Source organism: Micromesistius poutassou (genome assembly GCF_964030765.1).
Source record: "Micromesistius poutassou genome assembly, chromosome: 6".
Lineage (NCBI taxonomy): Eukaryota > Metazoa > Chordata > Actinopteri > Gadiformes > Gadidae > Micromesistius > Micromesistius poutassou.
This window is the reverse complement of record NC_140276.1, coordinates 2,503,504-2,523,667: the sequence shown is the minus strand read 5'-3', so window position 1 is coordinate 2,523,667 and position 20,164 is coordinate 2,503,504. Positions and strand designations below refer to the sequence as shown.

Below are 20,164 nucleotides of genomic sequence, written 5' to 3'. Positions count from 1 at the left end.
CACATTTAAGGGACATTTGCATTGCAGCACACAGGGCTCGTTTCCATATTTGGGATTTATAAACCTCGGTTCTACAAATCGAACACCTCACATCCTATAGCATCACAGCAAACCTATGCGGATGATTGATCCTGCCTTGGCGTATTCCTCTTCAGGATAGCAACAGCATCTTCATCCATTTGCCCCGTTGTTTGGGGGAGTCACCGGGGAAGCCTTGAAACCGCGCTAAGCCAATGAACACAAGACATATTCACAAAGCGAAGCCCTCTTTGACCACAATCCCACCAATCAGCGCGTTGTTCGTTCTGTGGGCGGTGCCCTCCCCCCACCCACCCCTCTGACACTGCCAGGCTGTGTGGCTGCTGGGCGAACTAAATGACGTCTCTGCCTTTGCGGGCGGCCGACGCAGGGTTGGGTTTCCATTTTCAGAGCGAGTTTCGGGGGGGAATCGTCAACATGGAGCCGGAGATGGAGGACAAAACGTTGGAATTAATGGTGAGGTTTGTGTGTATGTTCCTCCGGAAAAACCCTACGTTTTTTAATTAATTGTATAAATTAAAAGTGGGACGGTGTTTCTACTCGACGGCGAGAATGAGCTAAAGCTGCTCGTGGGGGCTGTAGTGGAGGAGAAAGGAGGGGGGGAACCAGACATTTAGAGGAAGGGCCTCTGGATTACCGAGGCGTTTTGTTTAACGCGTTAAACGTACTGCTGGAAGTCCCGACAGGCTTCGGTGATTCCGAAACCGCCTCGTGTGGGATTTCCACCTCTTCCGATAGTGTGTGGAAAAAAAAACAATAATGTTCAACCGGCGCAGCGGGGAGTGACTCCCCCGAAGAGCCATCGTCCGTCGTCGTCGTCCGTCGTCGTCGTCGTCGGCGGCGGAGGAGCGGAGGCTTCTCGGGGAAGCGTCCACTGCGGTGACGCTGCGCCACTGGGAACGGGGCCCTGTGTCTGCTAGCCGGCCAGCTAGCGCACACAGGCTAGGTGGCTAGATCATCCGCTCACATTTTAAAGCAGGCACTGTTTATTATACGTTATTATACGACCGGACTCTCGGGGTTACATTTTTTTTTAAATAGTCTCGTTGAACGGTCGGTGGTATTTTTTGAAGTGTGTTGGTGTTGTCCGCCGTAGGGGGTGGACGCTTTTGTGTTTATATTTTAGAAAGTGCGTAGAAGGAAGTGTGTGGCTGGGCTGGCTGGGCTGGCTGCTGGGGTATGTGTAGCATAGCATTGTCGTGATTAGCAGGTAGCTTCGTAGCCCCTCGACTGACAGTCGTATCCAAAACTAGACCCGTGTGTCGTGTAAACAGACCCTACTATGAAATTAATGTGCGAAATCCTGCCTGTTGGTGATCGGTGTTAGCCGGCAGCTAATCCGTTAGCGTCAACAATAATAACCTCGTTTAGCTACGAGCTATCCAAAGCATCCGCATTATTATCTGACATTGACTACGAATGGGTCCAAGTATAATATTAACATATTATTTGTTATTTGACGTCTTACCGGATGGTAAGACGTCTATTTTATTTAATACTTGGTAGAAAATCTGGTCCCAATCGATCCAGGCCTCGGTGTATCCATATTTTTGGAGTATGTAAGACATTGGGCCCTTTACTATTTAAGATAGCCTTTCATATTTATATATTTTTAAAATGGACTTTTAGTAAATGCCAAGTAGAAAGACAGAAGTGTTCATTTACATAGGGAATATAATAATAATATGGTGTGCGTGAGCTTCTATAGGTTATTTTTATTTTTAAATCGAAATGTTTTTTTTTAACATGCATTCCCTTCAACCAATTACTTTAAAGGTATCTGGTTTCTGATGTGGTTTCTTACACTAAATTGAATTGGATAGTACTTCATCCCCTAGTACTTCCTATAACGGCAGGTGCTTCATTTTAATGGTTGCAATAAAACCTAAAAACAAAAGGCATAGGGTCATATGTGGTCAACAAAACATGGTAAAAACTACATTCATAACAATAATTTCAATATATGGTTGACATTCAAGTGTGTGTCTGTCAGTGTATTAGTTTATGTGCATGGATACTTTCCCTCACCCCCAGTGTTATTCACTAACTACTCATTTGATTGGCGATATGTGGGATAGATGGATGGGGTATCTGTCGAAATGGAAAGTGACAAATCTTTAAAATATGTATACAATCTTATTTTACCCCTTCCTCTTATTCCACATATTCTTCCTCTCGTCATCTAATAATGCATCTGTGTACATGTTCTGTGCACCAGTTCACTTTATGTGTGACATTGTCTGTCCCTACACTCACTGTGCCAATCTGTGAAGCCTTAATACAGATTTCCCCCTTTCCCACCACCTCCCCCTCTCCCCTAACCCTTAATGGTTACACACACCCCTTTTTTGTGTTTCATGTGTCTAATCAACCCCCACAACCCCACCAAACCTTCTTCTGGTTTGAAACGTCCTCTTATTTTGATATTCAATGGGTCTTGTTGCCCCCATTCCCACCACCTCCCTCCCTCCATCATTCTTTTTCTACACCCCCTGGTCTGTTGCCTCTGTTCTTTTCTTTCCTCTCCACCTCCTCCTCTCATACTCTGTACCTCCTACTTCTCGTCCTCTCCCTCCCTCCCTCCCTCTCTCTCACACAGTGCTCTGTACTTGGCTCTCACTGGCGGTGCTGCTCCTCGGTGGCTGAGAGTTTGTGTGCACTCAGGTGCCTGCAGTGCATCCCCTCCACCCGGGCTCACAACCAGGTTCTGCCTCTTTCCTCTTAAAATTCTGCTGCCCCTCCCTCCCTTTATCCCCTTCATGGCCCCCCTCCAAAGCCTTTCTTGGTCGCCCACACTTGACACGGGAGTGGATGGGCAGAAGGAATTTTTCCATTGGCAGATTAGTTCAAATACATTTGGAATAAAGCCTCGGTCATTAAGGGTAATGGCAAGAGGGTATTGGGGGTACCACTGATTGGCCACCTGTTGACGAGCCATTTTGTTTCCTTCTACCTGCAGGTGTGTGGGCTTAAGTGGGTGGTTTACTCTTGAGAGGCCCCATGCTTGCTTGTCTGTCTGCTTGCCTGTCTGTCTGTCCTTTTTGTATGTCTTTCGGTCTTGCCCCACTCGGCATGTGAACCAAAAACCAGTAAGCTTCTCCAGTCTGCACTGTGTGTGAGGGAGGATGACAACCACGGCAGTGGATCTTTATTGGCCCTCAACGACGTAGAACCCGGCCAATGTGAACTCTTGCTGCTTGGGAAGCACCAGAAGGTTGTCTGTTGACTGGGGACGGTCAAGCTTCTGTTCTTACCATTTTTGCCTGCCGAAACCTTTCTTTTTGGACCTTGGCTGTGTCACCCCGGGTGGGGGTCCTGTATGCATGCAGTGTCGGATATCAGTGTCGCAATATGGAATAAAAGAGTTTCGGACCACAAAAGCAAGCAAGATATCACAGTTGTACCACAAATAAAGTTGCATATTAAAAATGACAGCATTGAATAAATGGCAATAAATTTGATTATTTAGATATTTAGGTTATTTCAAATTATACGTAGACCTATTTCTTCTACCCAAATGCTTGCAAATGGTCTCACTGACATTTGAAAGCATCAAATTCCATATTTGATTGCCCAACATGTCCCAAGGACCCACAGAATGCAGAATTACGCGAGTCAAATTTGTGACTGTCTCAAACGAGTACCTGCGATGTCTATCTGGAAATAGACCAAATTAGGAGCCCAACTTCAGGCTTGTCTTGAGTCGTTGTCATGTGTTTGCGTTCTAATTACCTTGCGCGGTTGCTGTTGCATTGTGGGGGGTGATGTATCTGAGGCTTTAAAGAGATCCTCGTAATAATGGGTTATTCTTTGGAGCACAATGAGGCATTCAGATGTTGGCTAATGAGGAGTTGACCTTCCTCGTCAGCCCTCCAGGGTGTCCCTAATTACAACCAACAGCAATGGAAGAAATGCCACTGTTGCCCTAAATATGTATTATAAACATGACATTAAAGTAATTAATTTACGTATTCCAAATAGTCCTCCATGTTGGTGAGGAGCACATTTTGCTTGCATTTATTGCATTTATGAGGCACACATATGAGGCACACCCGTACATCTGTGTGCCTCATCAAGATTCGATTTTGGATTCGCTGCAGTATTTGGTGCAAATATTCAAGATCGCATTGAGTAAAAATAAATTTTAACCGTGGCGTTGACGATCAAGTCCTTTTTATATGCATGACTATTCTATTTTACTGGACGCAAACCATTCAAGCTGTTTTTATTTAGCTTTTCCAATTGACAATTCAGTCCCGTCTTATTCAACCATGCCAATAAAGCGGTTGGAACCTGGTGAAGTAAGGAGTGTCGCTGCGACTCTGCATGCACTCCACACATCAGATGCGGTTTCATTACATGGAAGCCTCTTCTGCTGCCCCGACACCGATGTGCCCAAGGTGCTGTGATCTTTAATTTCCTGTCCAGACTCCGCTCCACCTGCATCACAGACACGAGCTCACACAGAGTCGCGTTTGCAGTACTCCAGTCCGCCCGGTCCACTTCATGTGCGCGTGCGCTTCTGCTCGCGCGCACATGCAGTCATCGGAACGATTGTGCAAGAAAAGGCGCTATAGGGTCGTGTTGGCTTTCATTATTTTGCAAGTGTTTGTCTGTGGTGCTGCCCACGTTGCACCCGTTGCTGCTCCCTGGCCGCTCCAGTGGCTCTGCCGGCGGGACCCGCGGCCCACCAGAGGCCCCCGATGCTAACGCCCCAGTGGTCCGTTCTGCTTCTGTTCCCCTCTCTGCAGAACACGGGCATGGACTCGCAGACCCTCGTAGACGACCTGTCGCCAAAGAAGAACACCGTTCTCAAGGTGAGCCGGACGAGCGGAGGTCGTAGGTCGGGTGGTTCGCGGCCGTGGCACTCGTGAACGTTGCATAGCATTATCCACGCCTCCCACGTAAACGGCGGGATACCTGGCTTTGGGGGCGGCATGCGACTAGGTGTAACGGGCCAGCGCTGCGCTATTAAATGTTTATTTTATTCATATATCCTACATCATCCTACCCCTATCCATTTCTCAGCCATGATGATGGAGGTATTCATGGGGTGAAGGTATTACTGGAATGCCACGCCTGTCCTTGACCATGTGTTATTGAAGAGATGAGGGGAAAAAATGAATTGAATCTCATTGAATGTAAAGAGAAAATAGACTTTTCTATTTACATTCCTTTTTTTTTTTTTACCATTAATTGAAATGTAAGCATTATTTAGTTTTTGTTTCATCGCTGGCTTTTTTTTAATATATAGGATTTTCTTTCTTTTTTTTCTCCCATTTATTTTCGCATGCTCATTCATGTAGTCCATAAAACAAAGTGGTGATGTTTACACTTTTGGTCGATATTCGTATTGTTACTAAATGAATCCATTACATCACACCTGGCGCTAGCGTAACCCGTCGCCCCTCCTCGCCCCCCCTCCCCCCCCAGATCAGTAACGGTCCGGTGACGGGGTCCCGCAAGCGGCCGTCTGAGGGCAACTATGACAAGGACAAGGAGCACTGCATCGTCCTGTTTGACCAGTGGTCGGAGGCGGACCAGGTGGAGTTCGTGGAGCACCTGATCTCCCGCATGTGTCACTACCAGCACGGCCACATCAACTCCTACCTCAAACCCATGCTGCAGAGGGACTTCATCACAGCGCTGCCAGGTACGCACGCACGCACGCACACGCACACACACGGACACACACACGGACACGGACACACACACACGGACACACACACGCACACACACACACAAACGGACACAGGCACACACAAACATGGACACAGACACAGTGAGTGTGTAATAGTCTAGTTACACGGATGGGAAAACCAACCCGCACTGTATGGAGGTGCATCATGGCGGGATCGTCACAGTTGGCATCGCAGCTCTACCCAGGGGTGATGCAACCACAACCAGACGGCTAAAAATACAGGTGTGAGCGGGGGTCTGAGCACACATTCTGAGGCCATGGTTTGTGTGTGTGTGTGTTTGTGTTTGCGGAGTTATCCGGTCATGGAACCACATTTCGGGACCCATATGTCACTCCGGGGGGGCTGTTGTCGTGGAAACCACCACTCCACTCCGCTTATCTCATTGGAGAATGATGAATGTTTTTGGTAGATCGCAGCCGTGAGTCAGCATCCAACGTTTAAATTTTGTAAAACGTGCAAGCCCGAATGACTGCACAACTAGGTTACTATTGTACAGCATATAGTGGTAGTCAGTTCAGTCAGTCAGAATCTGCCTGGGGTGACTGAGTGACTGAAGGGACTTGGGAATTTAGGTAATTATATTATTAGCGTATTGACATCTTGCCTACCATTTTTATGCAAATCTTGCTAGTTTGGAAATTTTGATGAATGGGCCTGGGCCAAATGTGATGACGTGGTAATATTTTAGGTCACTACTCTCTTCAAAAGGCTACATACACAATTGCATTAAAAAAAAAACTACATAAACACACTTCACAATAAGGGGCAATTAATGAATCCTTAAATAACATAAGTTATTGCAGTGTAAAGCATTTTCATATGGCATTAGCAAAGGGGTAAGGGTTAGAGTTAAGGTTCAGGTACACCCTAACCTTGTTAATGTATAATTATAAGTTAGTAACATGGGTTCACCAATGGTAAACATGAACACCAATGGTAAACATCAACACCAATGGTAAACATCAACACTATTTCTGAACAAGAACATCATTAGTAAATGATTACTAGGCCATTAGTCAAGTGAATTAACTGTTGGCTTATTGTTAGTTAATGAGTTGATGAGTGAGTTTTACCACACAAACTGACGCCAAACTAGACCATCACCATCAGACTGAAGAATATCTCCCTCTCTCCTCCCTGCAGCCCAGGGTCTGGACCACATAGCGGAGAACATCCTGTCCTTCCTGGACGCCCGCTCGTTGTGCTCGGCGGAGCTGGTGTGCAAGGAGTGGCAGCGGGTCATCTCGGAGGGCATGCTCTGGAAGAAGCTGATCGAACGCATGGTCCGCACCGACCCCCTGTGGAAGGGGCTGTCCGAAAGACACCAGTGGTGAGGATGGAGGGGGCTCCGTACGGGGTCTGCCTTGGGGAGGGAGGGAGGGAGGAGGCTCATTGTGACCGAGCATGGGGGATGTTGTTTTTAAACCTTTGAGGCTTTGCAACATAGTATGTTGCCGCAAGACTCATGGTTGCTCAATACACAAAATGTACCGTCTACCGTTTCTGAATAGTCAAAGGTTGTTCCTTTCGTGTGCTCGAAACTGTTGCCCAACCCACTAAAATGATTCAGATGGACATTTTTTCCTGGAATCATCATGATTCAGTGTAATGTTATGATCTAATTCAAGGAATTATTGAAACTTTGAAATCCTTCTGAAAACGTTCCTATCTCAGGGCTCACTGAAAATGGGGATTTAAATAGTACGGCTTACAGTTGATTAAGGTTTTGTATTATTTCAACATTAAGGACAGTTCTACCAAATATGTTCAGTTACTTAATATTGCAAATTCAAGTAGATTCTGTAAAAACAATATTTAGCAGAATGACTATATTGACAAAGAGTTTAAACATAGATTAGTCATTACAGTGTGAGGCAGCCCACGAAATGAACAAAGGCAGAGCAAAGGGGATGGAGACAGAAATATTTAGTTTTCAGTCTGTTCTGAACTGTACCAGCGTTTCATAATAAGCGACCCATCTCCTCCATTGTTTAGAGAATAGGTCTTTGTGTCTCTTCTCGCTCCCTCTGCTCGTCTCAACCATTGTTGTGTTTGCCCTCACCCTACAGGGAGAAGTACCTCTTCAAAAACCGCACTACAGAAGTCCCCCCAAACTCGTACTACCACTCCCTATACCCCAAGATCATCCAAGACATAGAGGTAAGCCACGCAGAGGGTGTCCTGACATGATGTTCTCAACGTACACTGCACCTACAGCCCTGTCGATTGCCCCATGGCAGCCCTCTTTATGGGGGGTAGAATCCCGTGGTTATTTGACCAGCTCTGGGTGGACGGTGCTTAAGCCATTTCAGTTGGACTTCAAAGCATTTTAAACAGTAGCGATGGCTACGGTGAAAAAGATCACCAAACCCTTAATAAAATGCTACTATAGCTTCTTTTCTCCATAAACCGTTTTGTATTAAAAATGAATACACTAAGGATTTGACCATAGACTCCACGATCACAGCTGCTCACAACATCCAGTTGAAGGCTGACCCAACGGACTGCTGTCCCAGTAGTCAGGCCTGCATTCCTGTTCCTTCAATGTGTCCTTACCGCTTACTCATGCAGCTTGATTACAGGCTATTAATAAATAAAGCCAAGTTATTAGCCCCCGCAATGAGTAATGCTATTCCAGTACTCTTGCTCAGCACCCCCCTCCCCCCAGCTCACACGTGCCCCTGGGCCTTGCTTCCAACCGTCCACACCACTGTCTCCTGTCAATCACGGAGCCTTGCCGCAGGCTGCAACAGCTCCACAATGCATCGCTCAGAGACGGTACACTCACTGACATCCCCTTAAGTGCTGAGTAATATTCTCCCCTCCCTCCCTCCCCGTCTCTCTCCCCCTCTCTCCCCCTCTCTCTCCCCAGACCATTGAGGCGAACTGGAGGTGCGGCAGACACAACCTGCAGAGGATCCAGTGTCGCTCCGAGAACAGTAAAGGGGTCTACTGCCTGCAGTACGATGACGACAAGATCATCAGCGGCCTTAGGGACAATTCCATCAAGGTACCCCCCCCCCCGCCGGCGCAGCCTGACCTCTGATCTGTGGCTGTAGTGGACGAGGACGTGGGAAGAAAGTGATCACACTGACGTTTATTGACCCGGGACTGAACGCATCTTTTTGGCTTGCGTTTATTCCCATGGCTGTGCACTGCCCTCCCCCTTCTCTCTCTCTCTTCTCCCTTTGTCTCCGTCTATTCCTCTCTCTGTCCAAGGGCCGTGTTGTCTATTCCTCTGTTAAGTCTGAGGCCCAGCGTGGCTTATCGTCTGAGAGCTATGGCTGTGGGCGGCGCTGGGGTCCGTCCTGGTAGGGGGTTAGGACTACAGAGCAGGATTACCAGCGTTCAGTTTGACTTCATACCAGCAAGACCTCCCTGTCTGGCGCCGGTCTTGGAAAGTCGCTTTGCATTGATTTTTAATAATAAAAGCTCAAGGTAGAAGTAAGACCAAGCCACTCTATTAAAGCTGTAACTACTCTACTCTATATTGAACCGAGCAGGACCGACTAATGGCCCGGTGACGTCTATATCGAGTACTTGGTCACGCTACCTGTACAGACTTGTTTGGTGATATACCCCCCCCTACTCCAGGCAGACAGAAGCAGAACAAGTGGAACAGTTGGGATACGATTGTGTTAGTGTGTGGTTGGTAGGTCTAGGTAGTTGGGACTGGTAAAGCAGAGCGGAGGAGAGATGTGTTCCGAGGGAGAATGAGGGGCATGGGGGCATAAAGGGGTTGGCCAGGCTCTGATGCTGTGCCCAACATGCCCGTAGTGCATGTGTGTGTGCGTGCATGTGATGTTCAGTGTAGCGGGCGAGGGGGAGGGGGGCGGGGTAAATGAAGCGAGAGCATCACATCGGTTAGAACAGGCAGAGCGAGGAATGACCCAAATGTGATATCTGAACCTCAGAACCACTTTTAAAAACCACTTCCCTCCGTTTGCATTGATCACTCTCCTCTCCCACAAAATGTTTACCCTAATATAATAAAACCTTTTTAATATTTTCACTTTATGTTAACACTTATATCTTGACACCTTTTAAAATATGTTCACTCCTCTCCCTCCATGTTAACCCTAATTTAATAACACCTTTAATATGTTCCCTCTCTCACTCCATATGTTAACCCTAGAATAATAACACCTTTAATACCTTCACTCCTCTCCCTCCACGAGTTAACCCTCATATAATAACCCCCCTACTAGGTTAACCCTAATATAATACCACCTTTAACATGTTCCCTCTCTCACTCCATATGTTAACCCTAATATAATAACCCCTTTGCTATGTTCCCTGCTCTCCACCATGCAGATATGGGATAAGCAGTCCCTGGAGTGTCTGAAGATACTGACGGGTCACACAGGCTCCGTCTTGTGCCTACAGTACGACGAGAGGGTCATCGTAACGGGCTCCTCGGACTCCACCGTCAGGTACGGACCAGCACCGCCACCCCCACCACCCCCCGGGGCGGCTGCCATTATGAACGCGGCCCGGTCTCACCTGCATGAGGTGCTCGTTGTATGACGTGTACACGCAGACGTGGTCAGGCTGTGGTGTTACTCGTACCACGGGCCGACCGTCGTAGGGGAACGTTGTTAATGAATTGTACCTCTCTAATTCTCACTGGGAAATAATGAGTCTGCGAGGGAGCGGGCGAAACAAAGTGAGTGAGATGTAGCTCTTGTCACCCTGCATATCTTTCTATGCTAATCACAAGGGTGTATGTTGTTTGTATTGGAAAGAAGCCAGATCCGTCTAAATGCTATTCTGGGACTCGTGTGGGTGAGCTTCTGCTCGGTGTGCCTAGAAGAAAGCTAATGCGGTAACTCCCGCTGAGAACTGGTTCCACAGACACATCGCCACGTTGTGCCATCCATTCGTCAGAGCGACGTGTAGATCCTTTAAAGAGAAATCCAAATGGTGGTCTCCAGAAAGATTCTCAATCCAAAGTACAATCTAAAAATGTGTAAATAACCATATTGATGACCAAAACATAGCTACTTGCCAAACACGATAACGGTTGTGTTCAAGGTAATATTGGCTAGGAGGATATTGGAAACCTCATCGTCAAAACAAATGACTAAATCCATGTGGGGTTTACAATGTCTCCACGTTATCTGTAGCTGTATAGTGCACTGTCCAGTAATGGCTTGGGTTCTAATCACTATTGTGTAAAGCAATAATAATAATTATGGCAGGATTCCAACAATATTCCACCAATACATAATGTTATGATCACATCAGATAGGCACTTACCATGGACGGACACTTCCTGGATCAACGGTTTACACCATTTGAATTATTGGACAGCCAATCATTAAACACTGTCCTTCTCATGGAGAGATAAGATTATGTACACGCAAGAGGCCAAAGTGTGGTTCTGTTTGCCATAATTAACGCTATGAATGTCTTTTCCATCCTCGCTCTCTCCATCTCTCATCTGTTTTCTTCATCCCTCCGTCAATCAAATTCTCCCTTAACATCCCTCACATCAACGTTTCCACCAAATCTTGCTTCTCCCTACTTTTTACTCTCCTCCTCCTCCGCCCCCCCATCCTCTCCTCTTCCCCATCCTTTCCTCCTTGGCCCCGACCTCCTCCTCTCCTCCTCTGATCCTTTCCTCCTCCTGATCCTTTCTTCCTCCTCCTCCTCCTCCTCTGCATCCTTCGCCTTGCTCCTCATCCTCTCCTTCACCTCCTTCGCTCCTCCTCCTCCTCCCCATCCTCTCCCCCTCTGCCTCCTTCGCCCTGCTCCTCATCCTCTCCTTCACCTCCTCCTCCTCTGCCTCCTTCGCCCGCTCCTCATCCTCTCCTTCACCTCCTCCTCCTCCTTCGCTCCTCCTCCTCCTTCGCTCCTCCTTCGCTCCTCCTCCCCCCTCCAAGGGTGTGGGAGGTGACGTCGGGGGAGGTGCTCAACACACTCATCCACCACAACGAGGCGGTGCTTCACCTGCGCTTCGCCAACGGCCTGATGGTCACGTGCTCCAAGGACCGCTCCATCGCCGTGTGGGACATGGCGTCGCCCACCGACATCAGCCTGCGCCGGGTGCTGGTGGGTCACCGCGCCGCCGTCAATGTGGTGGACTTCGACGACAAGTACATCGTGTCGGCCTCGGGGGACCGGACCATCAAGGTGAGGGGTGGGGGCGGGGCAAGAGTCTGAGGTGTCAAACCTTTGGGTCAAAAGACATAACTCTTTAAGGAGTTAATTTTAGATGATGTACCCGAGTTGAATCTCCCCTGGCCAGGTGAGGGTTTTAATATGCAGCCCTGAATTTTGTGACACACCAAATGGTAAAATCTGTCCATTTCTTGACTCTTTGTCTGTTTTTAGTGGACGGTTTTGTGTTTCAGTCCAGTTTTTATGTTTATTCGTCCGTTGTGGATAGGGTTAGCCTAACCCTAACCCTATCACACGGGCTCCCGTCGAGGCTGGTTCTCGCCTGCTAGGGCGGTATGTTATGATGATGAACAGCAGTGCCTCTTTAATCATCGGGTTTCGGAGTCGCAAAATGAAAAGAGATAAACCTGCCAATCAAGATGAACGCATTATCCGGTTGTTGGTCGCCGGGCAGGATTAATGTTTGTTTGCTTTAGTAGTTCCTTTTTTTTTTTTTTATACCAACAAGCGGCTCAACCACTTTCATTCGGAAGTCCGTGGCCGTAATCTGACTGGCTGTCCCTGAGATCACACCCATGATTACACATGACGCACAACTCGCCCTTTCGCCGCGCCCTCATTCCATAGCGCGTGTGTAAATGACGTCAGTGTGTGACTCACACCCCCCCGCGGCTCCCCCTCTTTGTCTTGCGGCTGTAGGTGTGGAGCACCAGCACCTGCGAGTTTGTGCGCACGCTCAACGGCCACAAGCGAGGCATCGCGTGTCTGCAGTACCGCGACCGGCTGGTGGTCAGCGGCTCGTCCGACAACACCATCAGGTGGGTCCCGGAGCGTGGACCCCCCCCCCCCCCCCCCCGCGTGGGGTCGGGAATCAGAGGATATAGAAAACGGGAATATGAACGTGCGTGTGCTTAACCTCCTCCTCCGTTGCAGGTTATGGGACATCGAGTGCGGCGCGTGTTTGCGTGTGCTGGAGGGGCACGAAGAGCTGGTGCGCTGCATCCGCTTTGACAACAAGAGGATCGTCAGCGGCGCCTACGACGGGTACGTGGGTGGAGTCCCCCCCCTTAAAGCCAGAGCAAAACACAAAGGGTGGTCTCCAGGAAGACTCTTGTGTCAGTCAATGAAGTCGATCCAAAGGTTGTGAATAAAGTGCCTTCTTAATGAACCTTAAGTAGCTATTTGCCAAACACGCTAATAGTTGTGTTCAATTATACAAAGAATACGGGCACGTTGGCAGAGTTTGCATACTTGAAGATACTTGAAGACCTGGTGCTGTAAACATCCTCTCCCCATAAGCTGAACAACACTGCTATGGATTAATCTGCATAGCTCACTAACGTGGCTGAATAGTGCACTGTACTTTAGTGCCTGTAGCGGGTGGAGTGCCTGTAGGGGGTGGAGTGCCTGTAGGGGGTGGCCGAGTAGCCGAGTGGCTTGTGGAGGCCTAGTATAGTGACGGGTGGAGGCCTGGTATAGTGACGGGTGGAGGCCTGGTATAGTGACGGGTGGAGGCCTGGTATAGTAACGGGTGGAGGCCTGGTATAGTGACGGGTGGAGGCCTGGTATAGTAACGGGTGGAGGCCTGGTATAGTGACGGGTGGAGGCCTGGTATAGTGACGGGTGGAGGCCTGGTATAGTGACGGGTGGAGGCCTGGTATAGTGACGGGTGGAGGCCTGGTATAGTAACGGGTGGAAGCCTGGTATAGTAACGGGTGGAGGCCTGGTATAGTGACGGGTGGAGGCCTGGTATAGTAACGGGTGGAGGCCTGGTATAGTAACGGGTGGAAGCCTGGTATAATAACGGGTGGAGGCCTGGTATAGTGACGGGTGGAGGCCTGGTATAGTGACGGGTGGAGGCCTGGTATAGTGACGGGTGGAGGCCTGGTATAGTGACGGGTGGAGGCCTGGTATAGTGACGGGTGGAGGCCTGGTATAGTGACGGGTGGAGGCCTGGTATAGTGACGGGTGGAGGCCTGGTATAGTGACGGGTGGAGGCCTGGTATAGTGACGGGTGGAGGCCTGGTATAGTGACGGGTGGATGCCACCTGCCATTAATTGTCTGCCCGCGTTCGTCTGTGTCCGTTCTCCCCACAGTAAGATCAAAGTGTGGGACCTACAGGCCGCCCTGGACCCCCGCGCCCCGGCCAGCACGCTGTGTCTGCGCACGCTAGTGGTGAGTGTCTGCATGTGGCCCCCCCCCGCGCCGTGGCCCCGGCCGCGCACCGTGTTGCCGTGTACTGAGCCCCCTCCCCTCCCTCTGCTGTGTGTGTGGAACCAGGAGCACTCGGGCCGTGTGTTCCGCCTGCAGTTTGACGAGTTCCAGATCATCAGCAGTTCCCACGACGACACCATCCTGATCTGGGACTTCCTCAACGTCTCGACCAATGGACAGTCGGAGGGGCGGTCCCCCTCGCGTACCTACACGTACATCTCTAGATAGCAGGTGGGTGGCGGCGGCGCTAGTGGCGCTAGTGCGCGGTTCTGCACACGATCCACACGTAGAGACACGCAGGAGCCTGCGTGGGTACAACCGCGTTAACGTTAAGATGCACGAAAAGGGCCCCAAAAAGCATGACACGATCGGCAGCAAAGTAAACTGCATCATGAGACGTAGTCCGCCCCATGGAAAGAAATGTGAATGTCGTCAGTACAGTAGTGCGGTTTATGTAGCGCATTAACCAACTAAAAGGGGCGTTTATCTGATTGATTCAACTTATTATATTGTTGTGGTTCGAAACATGCCACCCGTTTCCCTGCCTGACTGGCGATTGGTTGGTGGGAACCTCTGCGGAGATGTTGCTAACCTCACGTACTCTCAGGTCCACGGCACAAAGAAGTGTACAGACCTGTAGTCTAGGTTTAGGTGTGTCCATGACGCAGGGCTCAAGTCCACCGACCGGACCAGTGTCCGATGCGTTGGTGTGCGTTGGTGAACAACATCCAAACCGAGGCTGTCTAACCGCTGTGCAGGCGTAGGGTTGTGTCTCTGACGTCAGGACGGTGACTTATCCCGGCCTCTGTGCTGTACCCCCCCCCCCCCCTCCCCCCTCCCCTCTCCAGGTGCCACCAGCCATTGCACCCTTTCTATGAGGAGCCCTGGGCTGATTGGCTGACAGGGTGCGTCTGTCGCGGAAAGGAGCTCACCTCCACTTCTCCTCCTTCCTCCTTTTGGTCATCACTCTGTCCGCCAGCCGGCCGCCTCCACTCCCGACCGCCATAGCCACCCCGACTGACTTGGGTTGGGGGGGGGGGGGAACCTTTCCCTTTGCCTGTTTCCAGTTTGCACGCACAAGACACACGCACACACACACACACACTCACACACACACCTTTACACACACACACACACCTTTACACACATACACACCGGAGAGCCAACCCCCCTACCACCCCTCACTCACGTTGTCATCGTGGTCCATATTTATCTCCTTAGCCAAGTACTCTTTTTAATGACAGTATTAACCATAGACCCTGACGTACGAGACCCCCTCCACTGCGTTAAGACCCCCCCCCCCCAACACAACGGCAGATGCCTTCCAGTCACACACACAGACACAGACACACACAGACACAGACACACACACACACACACCACCCCCCCCCTTCTCCATGGACATCACATCACAGATGACTATACATCCCAGATGATCTGATCTATAGGCGTGTAGTCCTCACACAAACACAAGCTTATGTTCCACCGCCCTCCCCCGTTCACCCAACACCCCCCCTCCCCCCCCCTCCCTCACCCACCAACCAACGCCTGCAGCGGCACAGCTGGACAGAGGACGGCCCCCCCGGAGCCCCAATGGGGGAGACAGTGACTCTAAACTCGGCTCTTGAGAAGAAAAAAAGATGGAAGGCTGAACGGGAGGAGGGGGAACTGGCTGCGGTGGTGGAGGGGATGAAGTCAAAACTGGGAGGGGTGGTGTGTGTGTGTGTGTGTGTGTGTGGGGGGGGTGGTGGGGGGTCATGTAGATGTGTCTAGCACCCCCAGCCTCCGTCCCCTCTCCCTTCCTATCCCCCCCCCCCCCCCTTATCCTTCTCCCCATCTGCTTTCTCGACCTTGATCCACATCCTTCTCCACCCCTCCCCCCTTTCCCTTCTCCCCCTCCTACCTGGCTCCTTTGCCCCCCCCCCCCCTCCTCTTCCCCCCCCCCCCCCTTACTGGGATGCCCACCCGCATGGAGCCGGCTGATGGGCGGGTGGGCAGGGCTCACGCACTCAAGTTTGCGCGAGAGTGTGTGTGCGCGTGTGTGCGTGTTTCTATATGTGGACTTTTGAAATGGCGGGAACACAAAGGGGAGGCGACACAAAAAGACAGATGTGCATGTGAGGTCGCCGTGGAGACAGCATCCCGGCAAAACCTCTGCTCTTTTTTTTTTTTTGTTTTGTTTTTTGTTCTTTTACTTTCTTACCGTTTTTTTATTACTATTTTCTAATTTTATTTGAATCAGTTGGTTCTTAGTACAAAAAAAAAAATCATACTAAGTGTAGTTCTCACCGTGTCGTTTTTTTTTTTTCCTTCTCTCTTAACTGCTTCTTCTCTCCATCTGTCCCTCACTCCATGTGTGTGTGTGTGTGTGTGTGCGTGTGCGGGTGTGTGTGAGAGTGTGTGTGTGTGTGTGTCTCTCTTTTTGTCTTTCTTTAACTCTATCTCTCTCTCTCTCTCTCTCTCTCCCACCCTCCTCTCCCTCGGCCTGTAACATGGACGTGCTTGCTTTGGTCAGGAGAGAAGCCGGAACTCGAGAGCTCAAATTTAGCTGTAAACGGAGTTGTCTTGTCAGAAATTGTGTTGTATATTAAAAATGATTTTTTAAAGAAGAAAATGACCTTATTGTGAATAAAGTACTTGACAGTGGTGGAGTGTTGAGTCAACTGTAACATGAGTTTCTTATAGTTTTGTATTTTTTTTAATTGTTTCTTTTAGTTGTGTTGCAGTGATGAGGAGAGATTGCCATTGCCCTGTGAAATTAAGACATATTTTGTCTTTATTCAAACGTGTTAAGCTTAGATATTTAAATTGACATATAGTTATAGATATATCTGTACCAACAGATATATTTGGTTTTATTCGTATTGTATTGTATCGTATTGTCTCCCCTCGCAATGGGAAAGATTGGGGACGTAATGGCATACGCTATAAACCGAAATCGTACGTCTTGTTCGTGGATGACCACCAGGGGGCGACGCAATACAATCTTAGAACTCGCCGCATGATGCCGTTGGAGAATGAGGCCTTGGTTGCTTGGAAGCCAATCTTTCAGTTTGAACAACCTGTTACCCTAGGGTCAACGCACATTCTCATAAACACCACGGCCGTGAAGGGAGAACATGTGTTTGACACACTAAAAGAATAATCAGACCCAAAAAAGTGCTTAGAAATGAGGAACAGTCCTGCATTTGTAGTAAAACACTGGCTAGTTTAGTTGAGCTCACCAAAGCGTAAATTCTGTTATTGTACAGTCGGGCTCCTCTAGGAGAGGGAGGGGAATATTTGGCCAGCCAGTTGGTTTTGTTCCTTTCTAGGTTTGGTTCGGGATAGTAAGCATGCTTTGAATTCTGAGAATATGTTATACGGCATGGATGACTGCTCGCTGGAGCACTATTAGTATATGATGTGTGTGTGTGTGTTGGATATGGGTGTGTGTGCTTCCTCTGGGTCTGTGGGATTTTGGCCCATAATTCCTGCAGTTCTCAGGTCACCGCTCCGTTCTCACGCACATATTTGGCATTCCTTCCCCGACATGATTACCATACACCTTCTACTCTGGTTTTGGCTCCGCTCAATATTTCCATCATTCCCGAGTGGAACTGCAACAGCGTTCCAGAAACGATCCCCCCCCCCCCCCCTCCCCCTCCTACGCCCAGCCCACCCTGTCCCCCTCCCCCCCCCCACCCACCCACCCCTACACACACACACACACACCCATCCCTTCGGTGGAGATTCCAGCTGCCTTAGAGTCTGAATCCTCCGTCGGTCCAGCCCTGTTTATTTTTCTCTTAGTCAGCGCTTTGTGTCTCGAGACGTGACTGGGTCATTTGCCAGTGACATGTCTCCAATGACCCCGTCCCTCCAGACGGGGACTGCCTAGGTGGGACCGGGAGAGAGAGAGGGATTAAATGGAAGCAGATGAAAGGGGTCGGAGTATAGGCATCTGAACCAGTGGACGGATCCTCCCGTCTGGTGTTGCTCGGTGAAGTCACAGATGATTATTGAGGTGTTGCCCCCGAAATACAAATGTGCTGGCCCCCTTTCGGCCTTCAGAAGAGGCAGCCAGAGAGAATTGTATATTTATAATACGGCCTAATATCTGGGGAGGTATGTTAACACTCTGCTGATGTCAATTTGGATGTCATGCATTACAATAATGTCAAAAGTCAGTTTTTTTTTTAAGGGTTCACAAAAATAAACCGTTTGCATCCCATATATCAAGAAGCTTGGGAGCCGTAAGTGTATATGGGGCAAAGGCATCCAAGAATGAAGAATTTCACTGGATGAGGAGGTGCAGCTGTGGCCCTCACACACCAGTGGAAAGACTTTTATTTTTTTTACCTTTCTATATTTTTTTTGTAATTCCTAATGTTGAAAAGTGTTGAGTTCATAGCTTAAAGGAACCATCCCTGAGATTGTGTGTGTACGTACATGCATGCGTGCGTGCGTGTGTGTGTGGGTCTGTGCGTGCTTGATCAGACGAGAGTCAGGGGTTGACCTGTAATGTGCGCCCAGAGAGAGATTATAATGATGTCAACGTGTTTGTGCAGCATGTGTGAAATCGCCCATCGGCAATGCAGAGTAAAGTGTGAGGGGCTATGTAAGAGAGAGAGGAGGGGGTATATGCTTCTAGAAGGTTCACTGAGCTCTCAAGAAAGTTGCTGCACACGGAGCTGAAATAAATAAATGAAATAATTTTATCATAACAACAATTATAGGCATAACCATCATAGTAAGTTTGCTTATTTAGGGTTTTTTGTCTTCTTTATAATATAAATATATAATATATATATATATTATATTTATATATATATATATACATATATTTATGTATCACTTTTAATAAATTGTTCCCTTAATATCTCCTTAGCTCCTCTTCCTGGTCTGCGCGGTGAGTGCAGGAGACTTGTGTTGTTGCGTGTTCCTCTCAATGTCCTGGTAGCAGCGTTCTGTCACACGGGAACACCATCCTCAGGGGCGTTGCCATAGCGATGCTTAAAAAAAGAAGGCATCCCCCCCCCCACCCTCACCCCCAGCCCCTCCGTCCCTGCCCCCCCGCCCCCCTCCGGGGCGTGACGTCAGAGGCGTATTGCCCGAGGGGGGCGCCAGCCAGGGTGTGAAGAGGAAAAGTCATTTTGCAAGGTCTCCTGTCGTCTTTGGTATGCCTTTAGCTTTTGGTTCGCTGTGATTGGTTGTTATGTTTTGGTTCTTATCTTTTGGTGCAGCTTGGTTTGGTTTTTTATACATTCCAGTTCTGTAAGAGCTTCAGTTCCTTTGGTGAGTTGTCAAGGGTTGTAGTTTTTTTTTTTTATAAACAGGATCTGTGTTGTCCTTTAGTCCCTCATCATCCAGCTTCACTATTGGTTTATTTTCTCTGGTGCCTTTCAACACAGACACACGTGTGCAAACACACATATACACAGACACACACACACACACACACACACACACACGCACACACACACACACACACATCCACCCTCTATTACATACCACCATTTATTCAGTAAACTATACACTCGACCGTTGCCGTTGTCCATCCTTAATCCACCGGCCGTCCGTCATAACGTCTGTCCTCTCGCCCTCCTCACGAGTCTCTCCGAGTCGGACCAGTCGGCCAATGAGACGGAGGCTCAGTGTGTCACATGTCAGCATTCCAGGAGTGTTCCATTTGATCCGTCCCGCACATTCTACCCCGCCGTCCAGTCCCTCCACCCCTTTCCTGTCTCTTCGCTTTGTTTTCCTTTCGACATTCAGAGTTCCCTTTGTTCAGAGACGAGGCGCCCACTCCCTACTTTTTAACCCCGTTCTCCCCACGCTCCAGCCTGGCTGATCCACCCCGGACGTTTTGGTGAGTTCAGGTTCTCTGGTCCCGGGGAACGTGAACCATGCGGTCTCCGTGTCCGTCTCTGTGGTCGCCGAACAAAGGGGCCGACCGAGAGAGACACCGGCCGGGGAGTCTGGGCGGGGGGCCCCCAAGGGGAGTCGTTATACTAGCGATGGATCCGGCCCCCATAGTAGCGATCGAGGTCCTTCTCAGAAATCGGCGTCTTGAAGAGTTATTACCATATACAGGGCCGACAAA

The 20,164-nt window shown here is 49.2% G+C and overlaps 1 protein-coding gene across 1 annotated transcript; it reads left to right on the top strand.

The window, feature by feature from the left end:
• Positions 1-375: 375 nt before the first annotated feature.
• Positions 376-16,725, top strand: LOC311345347 (F-box and WD repeat domain-containing 11-B; the record flags this gene model as incomplete). The annotated part of the gene is made up of 13 exons (XM_084469712.1): positions 376-495; positions 4,791-4,856; positions 5,473-5,692; positions 6,885-7,071; positions 7,811-7,901; positions 8,614-8,751; positions 10,056-10,174; positions 11,627-11,876; positions 12,564-12,682; positions 12,798-12,908; positions 13,962-14,040; positions 14,146-14,310; positions 14,928-16,725. 12 exons carry the CDS (start codon positions 376-378, stop codon positions 14,305-14,307), a joined length of 1,662 nt encoding a protein of 553 aa, XP_084325838.1. The 3' UTR covers positions 14,308-14,310; positions 14,928-16,725.
• Positions 16,726-20,164: the final 3,439 nt, after the last annotated feature.